The sequence below is a fragment of the Barbus barbus genome (assembly GCF_936440315.1).
Source record: "Barbus barbus genome assembly, chromosome: 49".
NCBI lineage: Eukaryota > Metazoa > Chordata > Actinopteri > Cypriniformes > Cyprinidae > Barbus > Barbus barbus.
In genome coordinates, this window is record NC_136727.1 from 937,392 (window position 1) to 952,608 (window position 15,217).

At 38.4% G+C, this 15,217-nt stretch overlaps 2 protein-coding genes across 4 annotated transcripts in view; one reads left to right on the forward strand and one right to left on the reverse strand.

The window, feature by feature from the left end:
* Nucleotides 1–6,313, reverse strand: LOC306867144 (BTB/POZ domain-containing protein KCTD20-like). The gene is made up of 8 exons (XM_079412694.1): nt 6,206–6,313; nt 4,785–4,856; nt 4,535–4,703; nt 3,649–3,751; nt 3,446–3,566; nt 3,165–3,362; nt 2,253–2,363; nt 1–1,112 (listed from the first exon to the last, which is right to left on the reverse strand). The coding sequence occupies exons 2-8, from the start codon at nt 4,828–4,830 to the stop codon at nt 838–840; spliced, it is 1,023 nt and encodes a 340-aa protein (XP_079268820.1). The 5' UTR covers nt 4,831–4,856; nt 6,206–6,313; the 3' UTR covers nt 1–837.
* Nucleotides 6,304–15,217, forward strand: part of LOC306867141 (differentially expressed in FDCP 6 homolog) — a 26,985-nt gene continuing 18,071 nt past the window's right edge. The window contains exons 1-7 of one of the 3 annotated variants that reach the window (XM_079412691.1): nt 6,321–6,392; nt 7,218–7,309; nt 7,446–7,489; nt 8,520–8,609; nt 9,464–9,499; nt 9,703–9,798; nt 11,791–12,134. The gene's annotated coding sequence lies outside the window, so the exon portion shown is untranslated. Of the gene's footprint in view, nt 6,393–7,217; nt 7,340–7,445; nt 7,490–8,519; nt 8,610–9,463; nt 9,799–11,790; nt 12,135–15,217 lie in introns of all 3 variants that reach the window. The other 2 variants (XM_079412690.1, XM_079412689.1) reach the window with 2 other exon arrangements.

Consider the following 15,217-nt stretch of genomic DNA (forward strand, 5'->3'; position numbering starts at 1 on the left):
AATTCACTTCTTTAATTAAAACATTTTTGGGGTAAATTAACTAGTTATGCAAAAGTTTGGAGTAGTTATGATTTTATTAATGTTTTTGAAAAATGTACAGCAAATCTGGTTTCTGAAGATCATGTGACGCTGAAGACTGGAGTAATGATGCTGAAAATACAGCTTTGATCACAGAAATAAATTACAGTTTAACACATATTCACATAGAAAACAGCTGATTAACATTAGAATAATATTTCACAATTTTACTGGTTTTATTGTATTCTTTGAAATGCAGCCTTGGTGATCAGAAAAACAGTACAAAGGAGAAAAACATTTAAAAAGCTAAATTATTCCAAACTTTTGTGCAGATGCTTTTATTGAAAACCACTTATAAATTATATAAAACAAAGGAAATGCTTAAAAAGTGTTTAATAAATGATATTTACACTATTTTCTATCCGGCTCCTTGACACTAGATGGCGCCGATAAACAGAAAATCCTCACTAAAATGAATTCTAAAATAATGCATCTGATCTTCAATAATCTAAAGCCCTAAAAAAGTCATTGGTTTTTGATTAATTGGTTATTAAGCAAATATTGTTTTATTCAAAGCCAAATGCAGTGCAGTAATGGCAAGAACTTGCTCAAGGACACAAAGGTGAAAAGATCTCAAGTACTTTAAAGTTCAAAGGTTATCTATTCATGACACTGATCCAGTGACAAGGATAAAATGAGTCAGAATTCGAACAAATCAATATGAAATCATGGGTGAATATTAATGAGCGAATAATGAATATGAATGAGTTGTATTATCGTCCAGTCAGTGTTTCCAGCTCCAACAGTTCAATCCATCACTCATTGGTCGAGGCCAGGAGGGGCGGGGCCATTCAGCCGGTCTAACTCATCGACCTGCGGAGTGGGCGTGACCCCGGCCCGCATAGGCCCCTCCCCCATGGCAGTGATGAGGTTCGGGACGCTCCTGCTGCGGACGCACTGGAAGTCCACGTGTCTGCTCTTCCCCTCCTCTTTCTCCCAGGACAGCTGGATGAAGGGACGCTGGACGTAGCTGTAGATGACCTCGGATTTCCCACCTGGACGCCGCTTCACCTTCTCCTTACAGGTGGGGTATCCTGAGATACAACAGAGCCCAGTCTGGTTCAGGAAGTAAAACTTCATTCATTTTATCCGTTCTAATCATGATAACAAACCTTTAAAGACTTGTTTGTTGAGGTTGTTAATCAATGCTTTATGCTTTTAAGCCGTCTTTTCACATTTTTCACAACTTATTTTTTAAATAATCATGTTTAACAGCAGAATTGGTTGTGGTGGAAAAACTACATTACCCATGATGCTGTGCAGAAAATTCCACCAATAGCTCTTTAGCTCCACCCACTCCCATGAAGCTCTCAAAATACTTAAATATTTGTATATATTTATGCATATTTTGCAATAAACTTAATATATATATTGTTTCTCTAGATATAATCAACAGCTTTAATCATGTTTTACAGTGGAATTTGTAGTGAAAAACTACATTACCCATGATGCTGAGCAGAAAATTCCACCAATTGGAGAGCTGCGGCCAGCAAATTGCGGCAATAGCGCTTTAGCTCCACCCACTCCCATGAAGCTCTCAAAATACTTAAATATTTGTATATATTTATGCATATTTTGCAATAAACTTAATATATATATAATGTTTCTCTAGATATAATTAACAGCTTTAAATAAATGTATTCATAGTTCATCATCATTTTAATTCAATTATATTGTTCGTAGTGCTTCATGGGATTATAATTCTTTCCCTCAGTAAAGTCATTGAGTTCCCTGTCTTGTATGTTTGTCTTTTGTTAAAGCCGTCAGCCTGCATTACTTCAACTTATTTTTTAAAATAATCATGTTTAACAGTGGCATTTGTAGTGAAAAACTACATTACCCATGATGCTGTGCAGAAAAAAAAGAATGCCAAAAGCTCTTTAGCTCCGCCCATGACCACAAATGATCTCTCTAGGCTCTCAAAATACTTAAATATTTGCATAGATATTTGCATATTTTGCAATAAAATGTTTCTCTGGATAATTAACAATTTTTCAATTTCACCATAATTTTTAATTAATTTGCAATGCTTCAAGGGATTGTAGTTACCAAAGTATCTTTGTTATTTTTTGTCCAATTTTCAAATACATTTTTGCTTCAAATAAAACGTTATACTCTTGTAATTCACCTCATAGCTGGCTGGTCAAGGTTCGAGTCTGTGTGTGTGTGTTTACCCTCAATCCCGATGCGTATGTTCTTCAGGCCTCGCTCCTTCAGCTGAGCTTTCGCGACGTCTCTGTTCTCGATGAACTTGAAGAAACGGTAGAGTTTGGTGCTGTAGAGGACTTGAGGAACAAGAGAGCAGATTTTATTGTTGATAATTAGTTGTTTTGACACTATTGTTGCATCCAAATATGTCTACTACTATACTATATAGTTTGCGAAAAACAGTATGCCAAAAGAATAGCATTCGAAAATAGTAGGTGAAAAGTAATAGGATGACGCAACTTATGCTGGAAGTCATGTGACAGTAACACAATGCCAGATGTAGCAAATCCAAATTACACATATTCATACTATATAAAACATACGTTTTTAATGGCTGTAAAGCAAGTTTCAAACCAAGGTCCAGATTTACCAATCAGGGCAAATTAGCGCGAGAGCGCAATTCCAAAACAGCGCCAATGGGCGTGGAAATTTCTGCGGGTGATTTACAGACGACGTGCAAATTAAAGAACACAGACACAACATCTCATTTATATATCGCCCAATGCAATATACCAAGAGCAGTGCAAATTACCGCCTGCTTAAAATAATTCAAAATACCAGTAATTTAACGAGCGCAAACATTAGTAAATCGCGTTGCATGATTCATTTTAATACTCTCCTCCCATAAATTTTGCGTCTGAAAGGGAAACTCCTACAAATGCATATTCAATAAGGTCAGGCGCAAAAATAACGGTAATAAAAATAATGCCCTTTCAGCGCTAATTCTTCACTCGCCAAAAGACGGTTTGCGCTGGTGCAAGCTGTTAGTAAATCTGGCCCCAAATGTAGTAACTACTAGACAATTTCGGACGTAGCTTGTATCTAGAATTTTCAAGTTTTCGTTCGCAGTTCTTTTGCGCTAATAAAAGTGCGCTCACTTTGCGAGTTTTCCTCTCCCATCGGCGGAGGGTTGTCGTGATCCCAGTCTACGTTATCGTCGTCCGTGAGGACCACGATGTGGCATTCTCGCTCTCCTTCCTGAGCGCTCGCAACCATCGCCGGAAGCAACAGCTCCTCCAGGAACGCCTCGAACTGCCGCCGGGCGCCATCATTGGACAGCTCGTGCAGCAGAGCACCTGATTGGACAGAAATGGTAATGAGTTTGAGCGTGCATGAGTTATTTTTGACGTGTGTACGTGTGGAGTTATTTTTTACTCACTGAGGTCTCGGCATCTGACAGTGCTGTAGTCGAAGTTTATACACAGATAATCGCACGCTTCGCGCACTTCTGCTAAAGACAAGCCCTCCGGACAGTGCAGCACGCCGACACGGTAATAATCCTGGACGAGAGATGAGGTTGCGTTAAAATTGCGTTTAATCAAATTGGCAGTGAACTGGAGGGAATTTGTGATCGTTACGTACCAGTATTACTCTGAAGATATTGGCACCGATGCCTTCTGCGATTTCATATTCACCTTTAGCGTTTGGTCGCGTGAAACTGTGCTGACGTGCTCGACCGAACATTCTGAGAAAACACACCTCGTTAGGGATGATTCAGCCAAAATTAAAATGTACTCGGTAAAAAATGTTGGGTTAAAAATAACCCAACTATGGGTTGGTATAGCAATGAATTGGGTTAAAATCCAGTTGGATTAAAAATCACCCAACGAGTTAATTATTTATATTAATTCACATCAGTATTTTTATAAAATTACTTAATAAAACTACATTATAAAATTACATTGTTTTCAAATACTGATTTTATGTATGTAAATATGCAAATAATACATTTTTAACAAATATATTTTGAAATGTAAAACAAGTTTTAGTAAGTACAGTTAATTCATTCTGAAAGTTTAAAGCAGTTGTAAAAGCCTGAAGTTTGAAATTTTAGATAGATTAGATAGATGTTGATAACGTGTTTCTAGCATGATTAGCCTGTTACTAGCATATTGCTGGCAAGATTAGCATGTTGCTAGCATGATAAACAAGTAACTAGCAGGTTGTTAGCATGATTAGCAAGTGGCTAACATGTTACTTACTTACTTTTACTTTTGTCATTTAGCAGACACTTTTGTGGATGCTCTGCAGTGAATGGGTGCCGTCAGAATGAGAGTCCAAATAGCTGATAAAAACATCACATTCTGACGGCACCCATTCACTGCAGAGCATCCTTTGCTGAGACACTGATGCAGAGACACAATTCTCCAAATCTGATGAAGAAACAAACTCATCCAAATCATGGACGGCCTGAGGGTGAATGTTCATTTTTGGCTGAACGATTCCTTTAAATGATTGTGTTCAGTACCTCCCAAGCACCGTATCTGGGTAAACTGTGAATACTGCAGGATCCACCACAAAATGAGTCCCGTCCACTACTAGTGTGACCCGATCATGTGATGAAGGGCGTGGTTGTGCAGGCCACACCTCCTTTATGACATCAGCCCCGCCCTCTGCTCCTACAGTCATCCTGCGGTCTGTAAATTGAGATGTTAAATCACTTTATGAGATTGTAGAAATTAGATTTTCAGGTCTGGAAGTGGTGTTTTTAGGTTTACCTGATTGGGACAGGCATGTACCACCTGTCGCGTGCTCCTCCGTCATGATCTTCTGGACACCTGCAGACCGTCCTGTAAGACAGTCCATATGGTGAACAGCATAATATTATAAACTCCTTAAGCCCGTCTGACTGACCCACACTGACTTATGGGTCCAGCTTAACCCCACAGACACCCGGTAACCCTTTCCAAACCTGCTACAAACATGTTTATGCAGAGCAAATGTGACCCATTTAAATAATAGGCTCATAAATAAATGATGTGATATGAAGATCAGTAAACTGTAATAAATGAAGAAATGACCTTGGTTATCAATATTATCACCGCATTGGTAAAATGTGTTGGAAATGTTCAAGTACTCATGCACACAATCAAATCATGAGTTTTACGTCGAAAACCAACAAACAACTAATAAAATTAGCAGCACTTTTTGTTTGCATAAACATTACGGTAACACTTTACAATAAGGTGCCATTTATTAACATTAATGTATTACCAACATTACATTTACTTTAGTCATTTAGCAGACGGTTTTATCCAAAGAGCAATAATATGTAAGTGTTGTGATAAGACTTGGTCTAATGCATTACACAAAGCTATGTTTATTATACTAAATAAAAAGAACACAAGTAGATATAGAAAAATAATAGAGAATTGAATGTTAGAGGCTCTATTTTTTAATAAAAAGAAAGCAAGTATTGTAAAGAGTGCAAGTGTTAAAGGATCAAGTTTTTTTAAATAAATACATAAATAAATAAAAACAAGTATATAGAATAGAGAGTGCTAGTAAGGGTCAAGTATAGATGGAACAGATGTGTTTAGCCATTTCTTGAAGATGAAAATGCTGTTAAATATCTGTTTGTTTTTAATTAAACGTAATCAAACTTCCAACCAGATTAGCACCATTGTACAATAATAATATCTTATTTAATACCATGGTGCTTTCATATATTTAATGGTACGGAATACAATACTTTGCACATGGAATTCTAAAGTATTTTATTAAATTACTTTGGTACATGTCTAGTATTCATGGTACTAAGGTACATCCAATATACTTTACCAGTACATTAAAGGAATAAACAGACTTATTTATTGCTAATAAACATGCATATACATTGTAAATAAGATAAAGTGTAACTTTCTAAGTATTCCACAATGAGCCTAAGAATTTGAAACAAACACCGTTTAGTTTACAATTAAAATTAACCATGGTTTTATTAAAGTAAAAGTGTAGTAAGCATGTTTTTTTTGGCCTAGCCTATTGATTACCATTTGTATAACCAGAGTTTTACTAATAATACCATGGTTAAACTAATATTTGGTTTTATTTGTAGTAATGCCATTGTTAATTTTCGTAACCTATTATAGAAATATATAAGTTTCTATTTTCATTAACCTATATAATAGCTGTTACTCACCGGAGAGTCTGCGTTCAGAACATTGAGAGTCCTCGTGCACAGAGATCCCGCGGCGGCGGGTGCGCGCGGATTAACCGACGATAATCCAATAAAAGCGCGGGCTCACGTGACTCACAGAGCGGGAAGCGCGCGGAGCTGATCTCTGAGGACTAACAACAGCGCGGTTAAAACGAGTCAAAGTGGACAGGTTCGTTTAAAAGCGTGTCACGAAGACATATAAACGCTTAGGCGACAAGCAAACGCTAGTCTCTTTGTGTTTGTATCGTTTAAAATGCATTTAGACTATTTGTCCTTTTCGTGACGCGAAATATTAGGCTACCCCACCTGAAAAAACACTAATTTATAGTAAATACTATAGTGTTTTTGAACCATACTATAGTAAAGAACTTGAATTAATTTGTTGTGGTAATTCTATAGTTGCTGTGGCAATATAACAGCTATAGTAACTATGAACAAAGTTTTCTACAACTATTATACTACAAAACACTAGTTTACTGTAGTAAAAACTAAGTATACTACAGTATTTATCAGTTCACTATAATTAGTACTACAGCATGCTTTAGCATTCATTAACAAAGTGTTGTAAATACTATAATATATACAGTGTAATACACTTATTTGGTTCAAAAACACTAAATTACTATAGTATTTTTTCATATGGGTTGCCACAGGCAGTTGTGTTGAAGATAAGACAACACAAACTGTTAAAATAACTTAATCTTTAATAAGCAAATACACGTTATACACAGGTAAGTTGACCGTTTTGTATTAAACAATGTTTACTCGCCATGTCATAAAGTCGAGAAATGCTACAATATATTCACATCAAGTTTAATCGCAGTTTTAAATCCAAAGCATTGTAAAAATCACCTAAGAGTCACTTTTCAGAAGTGTTTTGTTGGAATATGTTGTAAATTAAGTGTATATTTAATTTATTCACATTTGCTTCATATATATATATAAAAAAAATTCAACCAATTATCAGTCCTTGATTGATTGAGTGTGTGAACAGGTGTCTTTTATACAGGTAACGAGTTCAAACAGGTGCAATTAATACAGGTAATGAGTGGAGGATAGGAGGGCTTCTTAAAGACAAACTAACAGGTTTGTGAGAGCCAGAATTCTTGCTGCTTGGTAGGTGATCAAATACTTATTTCATGCAATAAAATTAAAGTTAATTATTTAAAAATCATACAATGTGATTTTCTGGATTTGTAAAAAAATATTCTGTCTCTCACAGTTGAGGTGTACCTACGATGAAAATGACAGATCTCTCCATTGTTTGTAAGTGGAAAAACTTGACAAATCGGCAGTGTATCAAATACTTATTTGCCCTACTGTAATGTAATCGGATTACTTTTGGATTACTTTTGACCTGTCTCGTTTATCACATTGATTTAAATAGGATAATCTTGTACCATAATGACATAAAAATACAAAGAGTAAAAAAATATATTCCATTTGTTGTTATTAAACATTGCAGTGTATTAAACATTACATTACGACAAGATTTGTGAAGGAACTGCAGGTTTGTGAGTTTAATGAAAAGGCAAAGTTAATAAATAAATCATAAAATGTTAAATTAAAATAAATTCAAAATAAAAAAAAACTTACTAAAAAGTGTATATAGTTTTGTTTACCTACATATCATGTGACCAACATCAGATAACCGAGAACATGCAAATGTGATATTTATTTTAAATAATATTTATTTTAAAATCTCAGGAGTAATTCAAGTAAATATATTAGGTGAAAGAGGATCAGATGACAAAAAATTTTGTGGTTATGTGCATTTTAATGTTTTTGAAAGACAAAAGCCCTCCAAATAGCCATGGTTGAATAACCTACAGAGTGATAATTCAAATAAAAATGAATGTGTTCATCAGTAGTTGATGCGATGTTGAAACACTTCTTAAACCTGAAATGATTTTTGTAAATCCAGTGTTTAAATACTGTGTAGCACCTGACTAATGACAGATCTCCACAAAACTGAGACTTTCTGAGTGTATATAGACAGCAGGCTATTTTAGAAAGGAACATTTAAAAGAGGACTTAGGGAGAATCAAAAAGATTATTAATATTTTATTGTGATGTAATCATGTAATCCATAAAAAAGCAACTGTAGTCGGAATAAAAGTATTTAAAATCTAATATAATCAAATTACAAGTACTTAGTTTTTGGAGTCTGATTACGTAATCCAGATTACATGCAATCAGTTACTACCCAGCTCTGTTTGCAGGAATAATAAATTCTGTGATGTCACGCTGTGATGTGTAGATGTGAAATAATGAGTGTGTGTGTGTATATTTACAGAACAGCCAGTGAGACAATACAGTCCACCCTGAGCAGCGAGAGCCGCCTGGAGATGAAAAGATGAGTGAAAGCCAATATCAGCACTCACTGGTAAAGTCAAGCACTGGAACACAGAGTCCACACATTGAGAAACTTGCATCAATTTCACTTAGTATGACGTCAACAATACTGCCCACCACGATTATGAAATCAAAGACATTCCAGGGGTCCCCAAAGTAACCCTACCAGAGAGAAACACGTCTTAAAAGCAGTATGCTGCACTTAAGCATTTAAGAAGTAGTGACCCTGGAACACAAAAGCAGTCATGAGTAACACAGGTATATCTGTAGCAATAGCCAACAATACACTGTATGGATCAAAATTATACATTTCTCTTTTATGACAAAAATCATTAGGATATTAAGATGAAGATATTTAGTAAATTTCCTACCGTAAATATATAAAAATGTAATTTTTGATTAGTAATATGCATTGCTAAGAGCTTCATTTGAACAACTTTAAAGGAGATTTTCTCAATATTTAGATTTTTTTGCTCCCTCAGATTCCAGATTTTCAAATAGTTGTATCTCAGACAAATATTGTCCGATCCTAACAAACCATACATCAATGGAAAGATTATTTATTCAGCTTTCATATGATGCATAAATCTTAATTTCAAACAATTGAACCATATGACGGGTTTTGTGCTCCAGGGTCACATATTAGTAGTTTTCAGGCAGTAGTCTAAATGGAGGGCTCACCTTTGCTTTGAAGGCACCGAGTTTGAGGATCATTTCCACGGTAAACAGTACGGTGAAGATGATGTTTAGCGTGTCTGAAAGATGGGTGATGTGATCTGAGTGATTACAGTGCTGAAGGACAAAGAAATGAGACTCAAAATAATATTCAAATAGGCCTAATATGTTTCTGGGATTGTAACTGTGTGTTCTTACCTGCATCCCCAGACACATGGTGTTGAGCATGATGAGGAGAAACATCAGGTACTCAAAATAACAAGAAGTGATGATGTACCAAACCTGGTACTGACGCGGGTTTTTAGGGATGTAGCATCTCAGAGGTCGGGCCTTCAGTGCATACTGGACACACTGGCGCTGTGAATGTGCAAAAACGCATTATAATCTGGAATCATGTGACTTCAACATGCGATTGGTTGTGTGATGCTTGGTACCTGGTTTTTGTCCAGCTCGCAGTTTTTGTACTCCTGCTCTCCCTGTTCTTGGAAGGTGACAATAATGAAGCCCACAAAGATATTCATCATGAAGAAGGCGATGAGGATGAGGTAAATGATGAAGAAGAGGGAAATCTCAATGCGGTTGTTGTAAATTGGGCCAACGTTTTCCAAATTTGAGTCGATGGCTTTATACAACAAGCTGCGCATACAGGTGCAATTAGGAAAATGTGTTCAGCACTATATTGCCAAGAGTATTGGGACACCAATTTTATAGCAACAGTTTGGACAGGACCCTTTTCTATTCTAACATAACAATGCATCTGTGTATAAGGCAAGGTTAAAAAAGAAATGATTGATTGAGTCAGTGTTGGAGAACTTGACTGGTCTGCAGAAACCTCTGCTGTGACTTTAAGAGCCAAAAACTCCTCACCAAATATCAAATACAGCCTCAACCAACCACAGAGTAAATGACCATAACAGAAAGCGCCACTTACCCCTTTGGTCTCCGACCCCCCCCCGCCGCCGCCCCGGACCTCCAGACGGGAGCGCGTGCGGCCACCGGACTCCGCCCCTTTCCTGGACCCTTCCTTCTCGAACACTGCCCCTCCTTCATGATCCCCCGCAGCTAGACGAGGACACCAGATTCCCCGTTTATTTTGGACACTTTTTCCCCTTGGACACTTATTTTGATATTTTTGTTTAATAAAAACCTCTCCGAGGCCTGACGCCACGCCCACTGTGTCTGTCGTTTGCTCCTCCCGCCACAATATGAAGTCAATTATTCCTAGCAGTTGATCGCTCAACTTACACATAATACATGAGTTTGTTGAGTGCTTCCAGCTCATAGAGGGTTTCTGTGTCGGATCCATCCTGTAGTGGAAGCAGACCTGTAGAGATCAATCCCAGACATGAGTTTACCACATTTAACCAGACTTGATTTACAATGGCTGTAGCCTGTTAAAGTGTGTTTGAACACCTTGCCCCTCCTGGTCATTGTCCATGATCTCTGCCTGTGTGATCCACTCCATGTATCCCTTCAGTTCCTCGTCAACTGCTGACGCTCCCTTAGTATCTGATACTCTCCACTTCGAGAACTCTTCTCTCTCTCCTTAGTGAACTCGCTGACAACATAGAAAAGGACACGTATCGAATAATTTAGTTAAATTGCTCAAATAGGGATAGTTCACCCAAAAACTAAAATTCTGTCATTAATTAACCCTCATGTCGTTCCAAACCCTTAAGACCTTCATCTTCGGAAGACAAATTAAGATATTTTTGATGAAATCCGAGAGCTTTCTGAAGATGCATAGATAGCAACTTAACTAACATGTTCAAGGCCCAGACAGGTAGGAGGACATTGTTAAAATAGTCCATGTGACATCACGACGACTGATACCGAAAAGAAGAAATTGTTAAATAAATTAGTTATTTTTGTTTTCTTTGCGCACAAAAGGTATTGTCATAGCTTCATAAAATTACAGTTGAACCACTGATGTCACATGGACTATTTTAATGATGTCTTTACTACATTTCCGGGCCTTGAACGTGTTAATTGTGTTGCGGTCAGAAAGCTCTCAGATTTCATAAAAATATCTTAATTTGTGTTCTGAAGATAAACAAAGGTCTTACGGGTTTGGAACGATAAATACCAGTAATTTTACCAGCCTAAACGTTAGTAAATTGCATTGCGTGATTCATTTTCATACTCTCCTCCCATACATTTTATGTCTGAAAGGGAAACTCCTACAAATTAATATTCAATAAGTTCAGGTGCAAAAATAACTCTCCACACCTTTTCAGCGCTAATTTTTCCACTGTGTGTCTTTTGTAAATCCTGACAGTACTATTTTAATGCCAAAAGACGTTTTGTGCTGGCACAAGCTGTTAGTAAATCTGGCCCTAGAAGTTGACACTAAATTTTGGTCACCTGAAGTCGCAACCAAAATTTCACCAACTATCAATATCTTATGACGTTGTGTGCATGCTGGGTAGATTTTGGTTTTGTGTAAATCCACTTCAGCTATGAATTTCTCAAATCTTGCCTCATTTCGCACCTGTGCCGTCGTGGTAACATGTTTTATGCATTTTGCATTTGAAAAGCTCCAGGCCTAAGATGGCGTAGATGGTGACCATGAAGAAGACCAGCAGAGAGATGTGGAACAGGGGCAGCATGGATTTGAGAATGGAGCTCATCACCACCTGCAGTGCCTGGAGGAGACATTACACTTGAACCAGCCAACTCGAGAAATGAGACAGGTGAGCAGAGGAAGGAGATGATGCCACTTACTTGGGACCCCAGAGACGAGCCTCAGGGGCCGCAGGACTCTAAACGCTCTGAGGGCTTTCATGTCAAACCCGCCTTTCTGCTCCACCGGTACCTCCACGCCGCTGATGTTATTGATGAAGTCCACCACAACAGTGAACAACCTGAGAGGCGTCACACAGTAAGTGTTTGTAATTGTGTATGTTTCTGTCCATATTCAGGGAGTGGTGTGTGTGTGTCTTACCCCATTGTCATAATGACAAAATCTAATATATTCCAGCAGTTCTGTAAATAAGCATCGGCATGAAAGAGAAGCCCGTACGCCACAATCTTCAGGAAACATTCCGTAGTGAATATGATGAGAAAAATGTACTCAAGACTCTCCTGTGAACGGACACACACACAAAACATTGAGATGAATGGAGCTGTCAGCACACTTCAGTACAACCAACCATCTCAAGGTGTTTGGTGTCGATTGTGTCTTTTCTATTTCAGAACACTTTTGTTTTGACTTTGAATATCTGTCTTGACATGTCTTTTTACATTCTGGCAACTGATACATGTCACATTTGGTGGAAACGTGATGAAGAGATGCTAGAGCCTGACACTTTCCTCCGGTTTCAGCTGAGGCATTTTGTAATGGCCCTGGCACAGACGCTGTCAATTTTACAGCCAACATGGTAATTACTGTTAGCATGAAGCGAACACTGTTTGTATCAATTGACATGTACTGTAGATGGATAGATATATAGATAGATCGATATAAGACAAGATGCGTTACTTTATTACCATTGAAATTCTTTGAAGTCGGCCTGATTACAAAATGAACAATCTGACATCTCAGATTACAAAGCACAACATCCTTAGATAACACCGCGGTGATGAGAGAGTGCTGCGCGCACATGAGAGTTTATGGCTAATTTTAAAACGTCCACACATGCAGGCATCCCAGCGGCATGCGGTCAAAGCACCTGCTTCTTTCAGTCACCTGGTTCAAGGTCACGCAGGCTTTCAAGGGTTTAGTGGGATGAATCTCAGGCATTAGGTGTCAGTTATTCTGCCAAAAGACTAACTTAACACTGATTTATTTGGGATATAGTTCAATGTCAATGTTTTATAATAACTTTATATGCTTTATACATATGGAAACATTGAAATAAACCGGATTTTAGTTTGGGTATGTAAACTGTCTACAGCAGATGAAGACTGTATAATAAGGGCGTTTTTGGGGGCGGAGAGCCGGAGACTGTAGGTGTATATGGAGTCTAGAGGTATTGGGGAAGGGTTTATATGTTGAGGGAGTGTGTGAGGGCGTGGTCTATAGGTTGGGGGTGTGTCTTTAGAAGGAGTCTAGAGGTATTGGGGAAGGGTTTATATGTTGAGGGAGTGTGTGAGGGCGTGGTCTATAGGTTGGGGGTGTGTCTTTAGAAGGAGTCTAGAGGTATTGGGGAAGGGTTTATATGTTGAGGGAGTGTGTGAGGGCGTGGTCTATAGGTTGGGGGTGTGTCTTTAGAAGGAGTCTAGAGGTATTGGGGAAGGGTTTATATGTTGAGGAGTGTGTGAGGGCGTGGTCTATAGGTTGGGGGTGTGTCTTTAGAAGGAGTCTAGAGGTATTGGGGAAGGGTTTATATGTTGAGGAGTGTGTGAGGGCGTGGTCTATAGGTTGGGGGTGTGTCTTTAGAAGGAGTCTAGAGGTATTGGGGAAGGGTTTATATGTTGAGGGAGTGTGTGAGGGCGTGGTCTATAGGTTGGGGGTGTGTCTTTAGAAGGAGTCTAGAGGTATTGGGGAAGGGTTTATATGTTGAGGGAGTGTGTGAGGGCGTGGTCTATAGGTTGGGGGTGTGTCTTTAGAAGGAGTCTAGAGGTATTGGGGAAGGGTTTATATGTTGAGGGAGTGTGTGAGGGCGTGGTCTATAGGTTGGGGGTGTGTCTTTAGAAGGAGTCTACAGGTATTGGGGAAGGGTTTATATGTTGAGGGAGTGTGTGAGGGCGTGGTCTATAGGTTGGGGGTGTGTCTTTAGAAGGAGTCTACAGGTATTGGGGAAGGGTTTATATGTTGAGGGAGTGTGTGAGGGCGTGGTCTATAGGTTGGGGGTGTGTCTTTAGAAGGAGTCTACAGGTATTGGGGAAGGGTTTATATGTTGAGGGAGTGTGTGAGGGCGTGGTCTATAGGTTGGGGGTGTGTCTTTAGAAGGAGTCTAGAGGTATTGGGGAAGGGTTTATATGTTGAGGGAGTGTGTGAGGGCGTGGTCTATAGGTTGGGGGTGTGTCTTTAGAAGGAGTCTAGAGGTATTGGGGAAGGGTTTATATGTTGAGGGTGTGGTCTATAGGTTGGGGGTGTGTCTTTAGGAGGAGTCTACAGGCATTGGGAAAGGGTTTAGGCGCGCTCGACTTGAAGCATCGCTGCGCAGAATGATCACTGTAGGACATCAAAGTACCACAATAAGAGAGCGATAAGAGAGCAGACGGATCCTATGCATTCGAATCACTCTCGCGGTACTTTGATGTCATACGGTGATCATTCTGCGCAGCGCTGCTTCAATTCGAATGCACCTTTTATGTGTTGAGGGACTGTATGAGGGTGTGGTCTATAGGTTGGGGGTGTGTCTTAAGGTGGAGTCTATTGTATTTGTGTGTGAGAGAGACTCACTAAGTTGCTGTTGGTGTTATTTGTATCTTCCTCAGGCATGGGCATAAAAACGGCCAGAGCTACGCAGTTTGCAAAGATGGCGAGAAGGATGATGATTTCAAAAGGTCTGAGAGAAATGTTCAGGAAAATAAACATCAAATTATTGCTTGTTTCTGAATGTTAAAATCATAGAGATAATACTGCAATAATGAACGATACGTGTGTGTTGATAACCGCAGTTTCAGTGTGTTGTTGTGTGTGCGCTAGCATTCTCTGAGCTTAGCATGTCTGTATTTAGTGAGCTGGAGGACAGAGCAGCTGTTCTCTCAGAGTATCAGAACACTGACATTTACACACCTCTACACACACGCTCGAGAGTGAATGAGCTCATTAACTAGCTATCATCTCATAGTTGCTTTTTTCAAACACTTTGATAATTGCATATTTGGCACCTCTTATAATGAATGACTTTAAATGGTAAATTATTTTATATGGTAAATTAAATGGATGTTTTTTTTTTTGTTTGTTTGTTTTTGGAGATTCACCTGGGATGAATTAGAATTTACTAAGAATTTTATTTTCATTTTTGTAACTTCTAAAATTAGTTTTTATATTTTTTAAATTTATTTTATATT

Coding starts and splice junctions, on each gene's coding strand:
- LOC306867144 (XM_079412694.1), bottom strand. CDS start 4,830: ATGACGGAGGAGCACGCGACAGGTGGTACATGCCTGTCCCAATCAG. Junction 4,704..4,784: donor TACATGCCTGTCCCAATCAG/GTAAACCTAAAA, acceptor CTCAATTTACAG/ACCGCAGGATGACTGTAGGA. Junction 3,567..3,648: donor ATATCTTCAGAGTAATACTG/GTACGTAACGAT, acceptor TCTCTCGTCCAG/GATTATTACCGTGTCGGCGT.